At 45.8% G+C, this 12539-nt stretch overlaps 1 protein-coding gene across 10 annotated transcripts in view; it reads right to left on the bottom strand.

Moving 5' to 3' along the window:
- The window catches only part of LOC132390024 (NACHT, LRR and PYD domains-containing protein 3-like), a 72598-nt gene extending 60449 nt beyond the window's left edge, over positions 1–12149 (bottom strand). For 2 of the 10 annotated variants that reach the window (XM_059962605.1, XM_059962615.1), the window contains exons 1-6: positions 11985–12149; positions 10974–11098; positions 9294–9521; positions 4967–5131; positions 3473–3569; positions 1025–1366 (exon numbers count right to left, since the gene is read on the bottom strand). In XM_059962605.1, the coding sequence (XP_059818588.1) occupies positions 1025–1366; positions 3473–3482 (352 nt within the window). In that variant the 5' untranslated portion in view covers positions 3483–3569; positions 4967–5131; positions 9294–9521; positions 10974–11098; positions 11985–12149. The remainder of the gene's footprint in view (positions 1–1024; positions 1367–3472; positions 3570–4966; positions 5132–9293; positions 9522–10973; positions 11099–11984) is intronic. The other 8 variants (XM_059962607.1, XM_059962608.1, XM_059962609.1 and 5 more) reach the window with 8 other exon arrangements.
- Positions 12150–12539: the final 390 nt, after the last annotated feature.

Raw genomic sequence — 12539 nt, 5'->3', positions numbered from 1 at the left:
GTATTGAGAGCATCCTGAGCAGCTGCACCACTGCCTGGTTCAAAAATTGCACTATTTTAGATCGCAAGACCCTGCAGCGTATAGTGAGGTCAGCTGAGAAGACCATCGGGGTCTCTCTTCCCGCCATCATGGATATTTACACTACACACTGCATCCGTAAAGCCAGCAGCATTATAAAGGATCCATGCACCCCTCAAACAATCTCTTCTCCCTCCTGCCATCTGGGAAAAGGCTCCGAAGCATTCGGGCTCTCACGGCCAGACTATGTAACAGTTTCTTCCCCCAAGCTATCAGACAATACCCAGAGCCTGGCATGACACCTTACTGCCCTATTGTCACGTATATTATTTATTGTAATGTCTGCACTGTTTTGTGAACTTTATGCAGTCCCAGATAGGTGTGTAGTTTAGTGTAGTTGTTGTGTGTTTTTCTTCTTTTCCTCTGTTGTTTTTTTTACGTAGTTCAGTCTAGTTTTTGTAACGTGTCATGTAACACCGTGGTCCTGAAAAACGACTCATTTTTACTATGTACTGTATCAACAGTAATGGTCGAAATGGCAATATAAAAGTGACTTGACTTGACTTGAATCTAACACTTGCCTTAAAGCCTAACCAACAATGTTCTAGGCATTACGTAATAGAAGGACCACATTTAATATAAACCAGTCCATCCCCCATCCGACCCATTCACCTGTTTAAATTTGGATGGGCATAAATGTTGGGATGGTTGGTAATATTTGCTTCCCAGAGATACTCTCTCCATCCTGGCGAATACATTTCTCCTGATACACATCCCGGAAACACTCTCCTCATCTGGACAGCTGCATTTCCTCCAATTCACATCCTGGAAATCCTCAGAGCAGGTAGTACATTTCCTGTAGTGGGGTAACGGCTGCTCAGTGCACCACATGTACCACACCCACACATTTTCCCTCTCCTCTGACCAACCCTCCAACAGGGCTCCACCCTGTTTACCCTCCACCCTGCCGCATTCTGTGAGCACGTCACCCTCATATTTCACTCACCCGATCCTTCTTTGGGACTTGGCAGTCCTGTGTTCAATGAGCTTCCGAGCTGACAGGCAGTCGCCTCACTTGTGCCGGTTCCAGGGTCCTGATCGGTGTCTCTGACGTCACTGTCTCTGGGCTGACAGATAGTCGCCTCACTTGTGCCGGTTCCAGGGTCCGGATCAGTGTCCCTGACGTCACTGTCTCTGGGCTGAATTTTCTCCTCCTTCTCTGCGGCCGGACCGGATTCCATTGGGACACCGCTCTCAATCTGACCCTGCTTTGGTACCTTGCTTCCCTTGTCCCGATCATCTTCCCTCGATGATCTGCCTGGTAAAATCCTCTTCAATACGTTCCATACTAGTTTCAATTTTCCACATGAAATAAGTGATGAATTTCAGGTTATACAAGTGTGATTTAGATCTGAGCAAAACTGATTCAGACTGCAATGGAGCAGAGTCTCTGGCTGACCAGATTGGGAGTGGAACTGAGCTGGTTAATGTGACTCGTATATCCTGTCAGGTGCCCATCCCGATAAGCCGGTGACTGGACACATTTACTCCCAGTAAAATAGCACGATCGGGACAGTAATACCAATCACAGCAGCTGAATGCACGGATGACCACGGGATCATAATGCACCGGTGTCCGGTGATACTGGGAAATATCACTGTGATTATCTTCCACAAGCTAAAATCTCCCTCGGTCACTAACTGTCCAGTAGTCTGTGTCACACAAAGACCAGCAACGGGATTACACATGGTCCAGTCTGCTGGATCACACATTCTCCACTTGCTTTGTCACACGAGGGGCTGGAGACTGGACAAGGGAACTGAAGTTGCTTTCTCCAGTCCCCTTGGTCACCGACTGACCATTCCCTTGAGACGCACGTCCTCCGGTCCCCTGGGTCGCAGGCTGACCATTCCCTTGAGATCTATGCTGTCCTCTCCCCTGGTTCCCATCTTATCCCCCACCTGCTGATCATCATGTAACAACTATGCATGTCATTGGCAAAGTCTTGGTTATAGAGCTTTGTGTGTAGTTGCAGTTGCTAATCTATAGGATGGAGGTGATGAAGCTGGAAAGTGTGAAGTGAAGAATGAACACTACGGTACTGGGCTAGGGTGTTGTTTTTTGTGTTATATGGTTGGGCTGGGACAGCTTGCCCTGGAGCTCAGGAGCTTGAAGGGTGATCTTACACACACACACACACACACGCACACACACACATACAGACACACACACGCACACATGCACGCACACACACACACACACACGCACATACGCACACACACACACACACACACACACACACACACACACACAGTAATCAGGTGTGCAGATAGGATAGATGGTCACAGTCTTTTTCCCTGGGTAGGGGAGTCTGAGACTCGAGGGCAGAGATTTAAAAGGGACCAAAGGGGCATTTTTTCACGTGGTGGCTAATGGGTATAAATTACATGCATCCGGAAGAGGCCGCAAACACAAATAAAATTACAAAATTGAGAGCATGTGGGCAGGAAAAATGGGAGATACTAGGGAAATTTGGGAAAACTGCAGGAAAATGGGACATTTAGATCAGCATGAATTATATGGGCCGAAGGACCCGTTTCCAGGCTGGAGCATCGTTTTTATTCCAGCTGGAATCTCAGATTTGAGCACAATCACAATGTCTACAGGTGACAGAGATATTTGGTCATTGCTTGTGCCGGGTTTCCCAGCCAAGATCCTGGGAGTTTAAATTCAGGTAGAAGATCATATCAAGAAGGAAATATTTAGAAACTCAGGTTCACCATTTCTCCACAGCCCAGACATTCACTGGGGTGTTAACACTCCGAAGCAGATCACAAATGTATCTACAATGAGCTGCCTCCTGATCCTCAGCCATTCCCAGCACCGGCAATGATCTCCGCTCCGCTGCAGAAAACAGATTTCGGTGACACCCCTCCTCCTTTGCGTAGCAGGAAAGAAAAACCAGGGGGGAGTTGGCAGCTTTCCTTCCAAAACCTGAAATGCTGTGTTATCATAGAAGCTCTGAAATCCCGGAAATGCTCCTATCATCTGGTTCTGAATTTTACAAATGAAAGTTGAGGATGTCTTACATATCAGGGCCTGTCTGGAGGTGAAATGGACACTGACCCTGAACATTCACATAAACCACAAGATCGCTGTCACATTCCTGTCTCTGTTTCACTCACGACCACCTGATTCAGGAGTCCCTGCTCCTTTCACTCAGCTGAAGCTTTGTATGATGAGCGGAGTGATTCGACCATTACTAGTGTCAGTTCCCTGCGCTGGAACTGTTGGATTGATCAATTACTCAAGGCCGCTTTACCAGTGGGATAAATGACACGGCTTGATGAAACTTTTCTATGCACTGTTAACACCCCTGTCAGGTTTTTTTTTCATCTGAACTATTGTGTACAAACGCGATAAAAGTTTAATTCAAAGACCCCTGTGATCATACCTTTGTCCATTCTGATTCTGACTGGCGATTGTTGATTGGCGTCGTCTTGTTTACACTTTGGTCGCTCTGCAGGACAGCTCCACCTGCTGGTGAGGCTCTAAATTTCACAACAAGCAGACAGTGAGTCAGAGAGTACGACTACTTTGCAAATATGACAGTATTTCTATCCCTTGTAGCATTTGGCATGGGGACCAAACATTCCCTGTTAGTAACCACTTCCACACCATATCTGTCCACTGATACCTGGCGCATCTGCTGACAGAGTCACAGAGCAATAAAATGCAAATTCAGAGCGTTCAGCCCAACGACACAATGCCAACCACAGTGCCCACTGAGATGGTCAGAATTTCCTGTGATAGGGCCATCTCCCTTCTGACCTCTTCACTCCATCTACACACCCCAACTGCTTTTTGATTTATGGAACTGCAACTGCCTCATCCACTTCCTCTGGCTGTTTCCTCCACATGATCCCCAACATCTGCATGAATCCGCTGCTGATCAGATTGGGTTTGCAATCTCTTTACCAGACCCTGTCCATTTAGATCCCCTAGATGCTATGATAATCTTCTCTGTGAACAACAAATACTAATGTTGTGCATTCTGCGAACTTACCAGTCAAGTAATCCTTGTGCAACCGCATCCAAATCATTGCTATAAAATAACGAATTTCAAAGGTCACAACTTGTAGCCCCACGGCACACCGCTAATTACACGCCTCCATTGCGAGGAGAAATCTTCAACCACCACTCTTTGCTTGCTACCTTGAAGCTAATTTTGAATACATCCAATTTGCTCTCTCCGGACAGCATGGAACCTGATCATCGAGACCAAGCTGCCACGTGACACCTTGTCAAAGGCTTTACTGAAGTCCCTTGCACAACATCCATGGGAGCATAACTTTGAATTTCCACCTCTGCTTAATGTCGCCTTCACAGGTTTTGACAATGCAATTAGCAGAAAAGTACTTGATGAGGCCAAGGTCTGTCAAGCTAAATTATGGGTTGCCATGTGCTAGTTTGGACTGAATAAAATGCAGTGTTGGGATATTTTCCTTTATAAATGGTCTGTTCTCTGCAGAAGCCTACGCGACGATATATTCGAGGGTAAGTATATCACTGCAGATTGCAATAGCCATTGGGATCAAGGGCATGTTGCTGCAGTTCATGGTAATTCCACATTTCTGCAATCACTACAACATGACACAGTTGGGGCTTCTTATAAAGCGAGGAAATTGTCAATGCATTTTAAGCTGATTATAACGTAACAAGGAAACATCAGAACTAACCAAAAGCTTCTTCAGATGATGCAGCACCTTCAAATGAGCAAACACTCAGAGAATGTGAGTGACTTTAAAGAGCTGGGCTTCTGAAAGCACATTACCAGACCTGGAGTGATTGCAACTTGCTCTGACCGAGGCATTCCACCTATTTCGTACCTTCCTTTGTAAAGGTCTGTAATGTTTACAGGACCAGTGTTCGAGTGAATGAGACTCACCAAACTTTCTCCTGACTGAATCAATGAAAACTCTGAGTCAGAGGGTTCTCTTCAGTTGGTACTCTCAGTCCTCGGGCTGGTTCACTTGTCGCTGTTCCCTCGTTCTCATTCGTGACTTTCCAGCTGTCGGCTTTTCTTCCAATAAATCTCTCACCGCAGGTCTAACTTTAACCAGAGAGATAATGAAGCTCATTAACAATACAAAGGAGAAAAAATATTTCTGCTCAATTTTTTCAAAAGCGAATCTCACTGAAATTTAAACGCTGAAGACAAATAAAAAGATCTCATGGAACAAATCATTAATTTTCCCTCACACGTCACAAATCCTGATACGGGATACGAAGGACTCATCATTCAGTCATGATGAGATATCAGAGCAGAATGAAGTGATTCATTCCATCGAGTCTCCTCCATCATTCAAACATGGTTGATTTTGTTTTGCCCCAATGCCATATTCCTGCGTCCCCTTATAGTGCTGGAAACTCGGTGCAGCAGATTGCATCTGTGGAAAAAGACACTGTGGAAGACCCAGTATCAGAACTGGGATTATGCAGGATGATGCGTGATATGCTGAACTCTTAATTGCGCAATTTGGCCCAGATCGCATCCTTGCTCATACCTATAATGGGGGAGGTACAACACACAGTGTTCTGAAAAAATAGTAAAAGTGATTATCGGGGCATTAATAGTGATCTTTAGAGAAACGAAAACAAAAAGCTCTTGAATTTATAGTAAATGGACCGTCTAGTTATTTGCTGTTCAGAATTAGTTCTATATTGTTAAGCACCTGAGCATCATTGCCTTAAAGTAGGCTCCTATGGACAAGGAGAAATTATTATTAATTTTTCTTGCGTTATTCATTACTATTTCCTGGATACCAGAGAGGCTCCCGGTGAAACTGTTTTGTCCACTCTATTGACTTTTAACATCTCCTCTATAACAGGAAGCACGATAATGTACCATATTCAATCGTGATTAATATGCATAGAATGTAATGTGGGTCGGTCTCCAATGTTCCATCTAATGACTATTTTTGCAGCTACATGGATCAACCATTGCTCTGAGACGGAAATTTTCACACGGACCGAGAAAAGCACCACATCATAGATGTGTCCTCTTTTGTAAAATGCATCTATGAATATTTTAGGATGAAGACAGACAAGAGAAAAAAAATTCTATTGATTTTAATTACTAATTAAAGGACAGGATAAAAATGCAGTACAACAAAGAAAAACGTTCAGGTTTCATAAACGTTTATCCTGCAGTATTTACTTCCATCTGCGCTGCAACAAAGGCTCCGTTTGTGGAAGCATTTTGGTTACGCAGACGAAAGGCTAACAATTACACCAGTGCCCAAGAAGAGCAGTGTGAGTTGCATTAATGACTATCATCCATAGCAATAACAGTTACTGTGAGGAAATGCTTTGAGAGGTTTGTGATGGCTAGAATTAGCTCTTCTCTCAGCAAGGAGCTGGGCCCACTGTAATTTCCCTGTATCCACAGTAGGTCACAATGCAATCTCATCGGCTCCTCACGCGGCTTTGGATTACCTTGACAATATGAATACTTACATCAGAATGCTGTTTCTCAACCAGAGCTCAGCATATAATGCAATTATTCCAACAGTTCTGATCAAAAGGCTCGAACCGCTGGGCCTTTCTACCTCCCTCTGCAACCGGATCCTCAATTTCCTTAACGGAAAACCACAATCTGTGCGGTTTGGATGTAACGCCTGCACATCACCATCGATACTGTTGCGCCTCAAGGATATGTGCTTTGCCCACTGCCCTACTCTCTTTGCACCCATGGCTGTGCGGCTTGGCACTGCTCAAGTGCCAGTGACAAATTTGCTAATGACACCACTATTGTTGGCAGATTTTCAGATGGTGAGGGGAAGGCAAACAGGAGCGAGATATATCACCGGGATGAGTGGTGTTGCAGCAACAAACTTGCCCTCAATGTCGGTAAGACCAATGTTCTAATTGTGGACTTCTGAATGGGTAAAATGAGGTCACACTCACACAACAATCATCATTGTTTGGTCAGCAGTGGAAAAGTGAGCAACTTCATGTCCCTGTGTGTCAGCATCTCTGAGGATCTATCCAGGGCCCAGCATATCGATGCAGTTACAAAGAATGCACGGCAGCCGTTATAGTTCATTAGGAGTTTGATGGGATTTGGGATGTGACCAAAGACTAGTGGATTTCTACAGTTGTACCGTAAAAATTGTTCTAACTGTCTGCACGTTGCTTCATATGGTAGGGTGGGGGAAGTGATGAAGCTACTGCACAGGATCGAAATACTCTGAGGAAAGTTGTCAATACAGTCAGCTCCATCATGGGCAGTAGCCTTCGTAGCATCCAGGACATCGTCATGGAGCGATGCCTCAAATTGGCGGCATCAGTCATAAGGGATCTGCTTCACCAAGGAGATGCCCTCTTCTCATTGGTATCACTAGGAAGGTGGTACAGGAGATTGAAGGCACACACTCAACTAGTTCGGAACCACTTCCTTCCCTCTGTCTGAATTGACATGGAACCCATGAACCTACTTCACTGAATTCATTTTTGCAATAATTATTTAACTTTTAGTAACAGATATTTACTGTAATGCAGTTTTTTCTCTACTATTATATATTGCATTGTACTGCTGCCACAAAGCCAACAACATTCAGTACGTATGCCTGTGATATGACACATCCTCCTGATGACTCTTCGGGGATTAATTCCGATTGAGTCCATCGGGCTGAAGATCCATTTCCCGTGTTCTTCTCTGTTCCCCATTAGCAAACGGTGCAGCTGGACGGCCAAAGATCACATCCTCATCCCTGGGACAATAACAGCCATCGTGAGCCAGTAATACCGCTGCTCCACTTGTCAGTGATGGGAAACCATCTTTATCGTTTCACTTTCCAGAGAGCCGGACTCTGGGCATTGACGATTTGAGGCTGTGTTCACAGGGATATCCCAGGCTTTTTGAAACAGACTCGTTCCTACTGCCCTGAGAGGACACTTGCAGTGTGGATGGTCCTGCAGCAGCCCTGGGGTCATCAGATCCTAGACTCAGACAATGGGCAACAACACAGCTACACAAAGTCTCTACACACCCCCCCCCCCCCCCCATTTCCTAACTTTTATGGTTCGTTTCTCCCCAGAGCAGTGAAAGTATGATGTGCAAGAATGTTGTTGGTCAGTTATCAGACTGGAACAACGTGACACTTACTGCTCTGGGAGAGAGAACAGTTAATTTACTGAATTAAAAATATATAGTTCAGTACAATGTAGCAAGACATTTGGCAGAGTCCCACCTGGGAGATTAGTCAAGAAGGTTTGGCATTCAGAATGAGGTGGTAAATTGGTTTGGACATTGGTTTTGCGGGAGAAGCCTGTAAGTGGTGGAAGATGGTTTGACTCTCTGACTGGAGACCAGTGACTCGTGGGGTGCAGTGGGGGTCGGTGCTAGGTTCAATGTTGCTTATCATCTCAGTCAATGTTCTGGATGATTTAATTACTGCAATAGTTGTTTTTTGTTCAACAGTAGGTTATTTGCCGAGGTCCGTACTTAATAACTTAGTTTACAGTAACACTGTAGTCAGAGATTTTCTTGTGCACAGACCAGGCAGAAATTGGCCACTCAGCCCATCGAGCCTGCTGCCCCACACAGTGAAATCATGGTGTTCGCTCTGCAATGCCACCTGTCGCTTTCTGTAACTGGTCACCACCCCACCCACAATGTTTGTTATGTATCGAGACCTTGAACAGAATCAACGTCTTTTCTTTTAAAGGACGTCGAGGAAATCAGCTCGAAACACCAACAATAAACACAGTCACGAGAAAAACGACATGCATTCATCTGAAGTCACAAGTTTTGGAAACAGAAGCTGTGTTGACTAAACATCTTTTTGCACACTTGCTTTGGAATCGTAACCCTTGATTCAGGAACTGTTTTTAACCTTGACATGAATTGTGGAGAATCTCAACCGTGCAGACAGGATAATGCAAGAACACAAATACCACAACCGCCAGAAGAGACAAAATAAAGCGAATAACTTCTTCCAACACACACAAAATGCCGGAAGAGCTCAGCAGGCCAGGCAGCATCTGGGAAAGGAGTCTTGCCGAAGGGTTTCGGCCCAAAACGTCATCTGTTCACTCTCTTCCTAGATGCTGTCTGGCCTGCTGAGTTTCTCCAACATTCTGTGTGTGTTGCTCCAGCATCTGCAAATGTTCTCTTGTTTGCAAGTAACTTCTTGATCACTGATCCAAAACACGGGTAACGTGTCAACTGGAAGTAAAGATCAGAAGTAAAGAACAGAAGCTGAATTCACCTTAATTCACTAAGAACGTTTAGTCTCCCTGTGGGTATATTTTCAAGTCGTTTTCTTCTAGTTTTACATCAGACCATCAGACGAGGGCCATTTAGTAACTATGGGGGAGGGGCCGATGTTGCTGCTCTGTGAGATTCACAGTGCAATTTTCTGTGTGCAAGCTGCTGCCTGCCTGCAGGGCAAATTCTGACACGCAGGCATTCCTCGGAGCAGGGAGCGGCTTCTCTGCTGAAAACAAACAAACTACTTCAACATTTCATGCTCGCCTTCAACTGTGAACAAAGCTAATTTAACACTGAATTTAAATATTTCTGGAACAGGGAAAAAACATTAAAACACCGACGATATAGAAAAGAAAGTTCACCAGTGCCTGCAAACTGAATGTCTACTTATTACAATTGCTATTAGACGTTGAGAGTTTCCAGTAGTTTATTTTACTTCAAACACCCAATATCTGTAGTTTTAATATATGTATATTTGCGACTTAATTAAATGAATCGATGTGTGGCATAGTCCACGGCGATGTTCCGAATGCCAATATCTTACAGTAGTTCTGTATTCTCAATATGTTTTCCTGTGTATGTGAGTGAGTGTGTGTCAGGGAGGGCGAAGAGGGAGAGAGACTCTTTCACTGCCCTGTGGGGACATCTTGCATATCACTGCAGAAAGGTTTTTCTACAGCGCCTCAGCAGAAACCAACTGGAGAATGTTTGTAGTTGAAGGTAATTGTTTCTTTTAATCCACTTGGTCAATAACTAATTGTTAATTTGAGGATTCCGGAGTTCCCTTCTCCCACTGACTTCCCTCCCGAGCCCGACAAAAGCCAAACCCCATTGTAAATGCTCCCTGGTTCTGAAGAATCGGAGACAACACTTACTGTGATGTTGAAACCGGACGGAGTTCAGTGAGGTGCCGGGTGAGCAGTGTGCTCACCATACACAGAGATGTCAGTCTGAGCCGCTAAACCCGAGGTTATTCGGTTATATAGTGTCTGTCGCTCATTACAAAACACTCGCTTTCCTTCCCGCGCTATCCTCCCACTTGCCCCCTTCCCGCTGCGCTCTTCTCCCACCCCCCGTCCACTTTTCCTCCCACCCTCTCCTTCCCCACCTACCCCGAGCTCTCTCCATCATGAAAAGAATATTTTAGAAACAAATATAGACAATGTGAGTCTGAAGGAAGAAATGATAAAATTCCAGAAAGTCACAGCAAGCAGAGCATCAACTGTAATTGGTAACGTTGTGGTTTCGAAATCATCGCTAGTGTTCTTTATATCAGCTTTCACATTCATTGACCCACCCTGCAGCAGAAATAGTGAAGCAGACTAATAATGTGAATGTTTTCAAACCCAAATGAGAGGGAAACTTCAAACCAGTTGGATATGGTTTTAGCAGAATGGCCTAAAGTTCTGCTTCGGAAGAACTGCCTATGGTTCTGTGGAATGTGCAGGGCCAAACAGCTGCTTACACCAGACCCTGAGCTTGGAATCTCCCAGAAAAACAACCGGCACCTTTTCCCAGTACCCTTTCAACCTTACTTATTTCTCTTCTATAGATAGATGACCAAAACTGCAGTCAATACTCCAAATTCGAACTCAGCAATGTCTTTTATTCCACCGCACTCTTTAGTGCGCTATCGTTTACTGTGTAAGACCTACACAGTGCAACACTTCGCACTTACCTGCATCTGCAATTTGCAGCTCAGTATTTGCAGCTGCGCCAGATCCCACTGTAGCCTGTCTCTCTGCCGACCACACGTCTATCCACTCTGTCCCTCTCGTAATCTTATAAACGTCCGTCCAGTCTCTGGAGAAAACAACACAAGTTTGTCCAGCCTCTCGTTATAGCTCATGCCCTCTAATCCAGGCAGTGTCCTGGTAAACCTGTTCTGCGCCCTCTCCAAAGCCCTGACATCCTTCCGAGAATGGGTGCGACCAGAACTGTATGAAACACTCCCGATGTGGATTAACTAGTTTTACAAAGCTGCAACACAACTTCCCGACTTTTGAACTCAGTGCTTCAACTAATAAAGACAACCACGCCATTTGCCTTCTTAACCACCCGATCAATCTGTGCAGTCTCTTTCAGGGAGCGATGAACTTGGAGTCTAAGATCCCTCGGATCATCGACACTGTTCAGGGTTTTGCATTTATCGGTGTACCGTCTCATACATTCGACCTACCGAGCTGCCAAAATGATCATCACTAATCAAATCTCACTGAGATTTCTCAGGTCCTGTTGAATTTATTGCCAATTGCACAAGTACGGGAAGGTACAGGGACAGAGAAACACTGACTTGTGGCAGCATCACAGGCAAGTACATTCCGATAACACACGGAACACAAATTGTACAATTCTCTGTCAGTAACAAGATAGAAACATGTTTTACTTCATCCGGCTAACAGGACCAGAAAAACAGGGGCTGAGCGGCGGCTCATCTCAGACGGTTCGGTGTGAAGGTCTCACAACCCGGACCGACCCCGGCAGATTCTGTGAAGGAAGCGAGGCGAGCCCGCCAGTTCGGGCAAGTTCATCCCCTGCCCCTTCAGGCTTCACCGATCATCTTGTGTTTCTCTCTCCCTCCCCACCCCCACCTTTTGTTCTCCAGTTCTCCTGTTTGAATCCGGGAAAGTTAATGGGTTTCTCGGCCTAACGTCAGACCTCCCCGCTCCGGACCTGCTTCAATACTCACCGAAAGGAAATTCTTGGTGTCGCCCCGCAGAGAATAATCCGTCCCCGGCTCCCGGCCCCAAGGGGCGAGGGTGAGGACCCCTCCCGATCCCGATCCCGATCCACCGCCGGCCCGCTTCAATAAAGAACGAAAAACAACACCGCCCTTCCGTACTGAGCATGCGCGATGTCGTCAGCACGTCACCAGGTGAGTGGGCGGGGCCTCGGACAGGTAGACCCAGTGTCTCAGATCGCTCCTGCCCCACCGAACTCGTTTCTGCAAACCTCGACACTGTCTTGTTCAATCCCTAATGTCCGTCACCAGGTGAGTGGGCGGGGCCTCGGACAGGTGGACCCAGTGTCTCAGATCGCTCCTGCCCCATCGAACTCGTTTCTGCAAACCTCGACACTGTCTTGTTCAATCCCTAATGTCCGTCACCAGGTGAGTGGGCGGGGCCTCGGACAGGTGGACCCAGTGTCTCAGATCGCTCCTGCCCCACCGAACTCGTTTCTGCAAACCTCGACACTGTCTTGTTCAATCCCTAATGTTCGTCACCAGGTGAGTGGGCGGGGCCTC

The sequence above is a fragment of the Hypanus sabinus genome, unplaced genomic scaffold (genome assembly GCF_030144855.1).
Source record: "Hypanus sabinus isolate sHypSab1 unplaced genomic scaffold, sHypSab1.hap1 scaffold_741, whole genome shotgun sequence".
NCBI classification, from domain to species: domain Eukaryota; kingdom Metazoa; phylum Chordata; class Chondrichthyes; order Myliobatiformes; family Dasyatidae; genus Hypanus; species Hypanus sabinus.
Note: the sequence above shows the minus strand (reverse complement) of the source record. Positions and strands in the feature narration are given on the sequence as shown.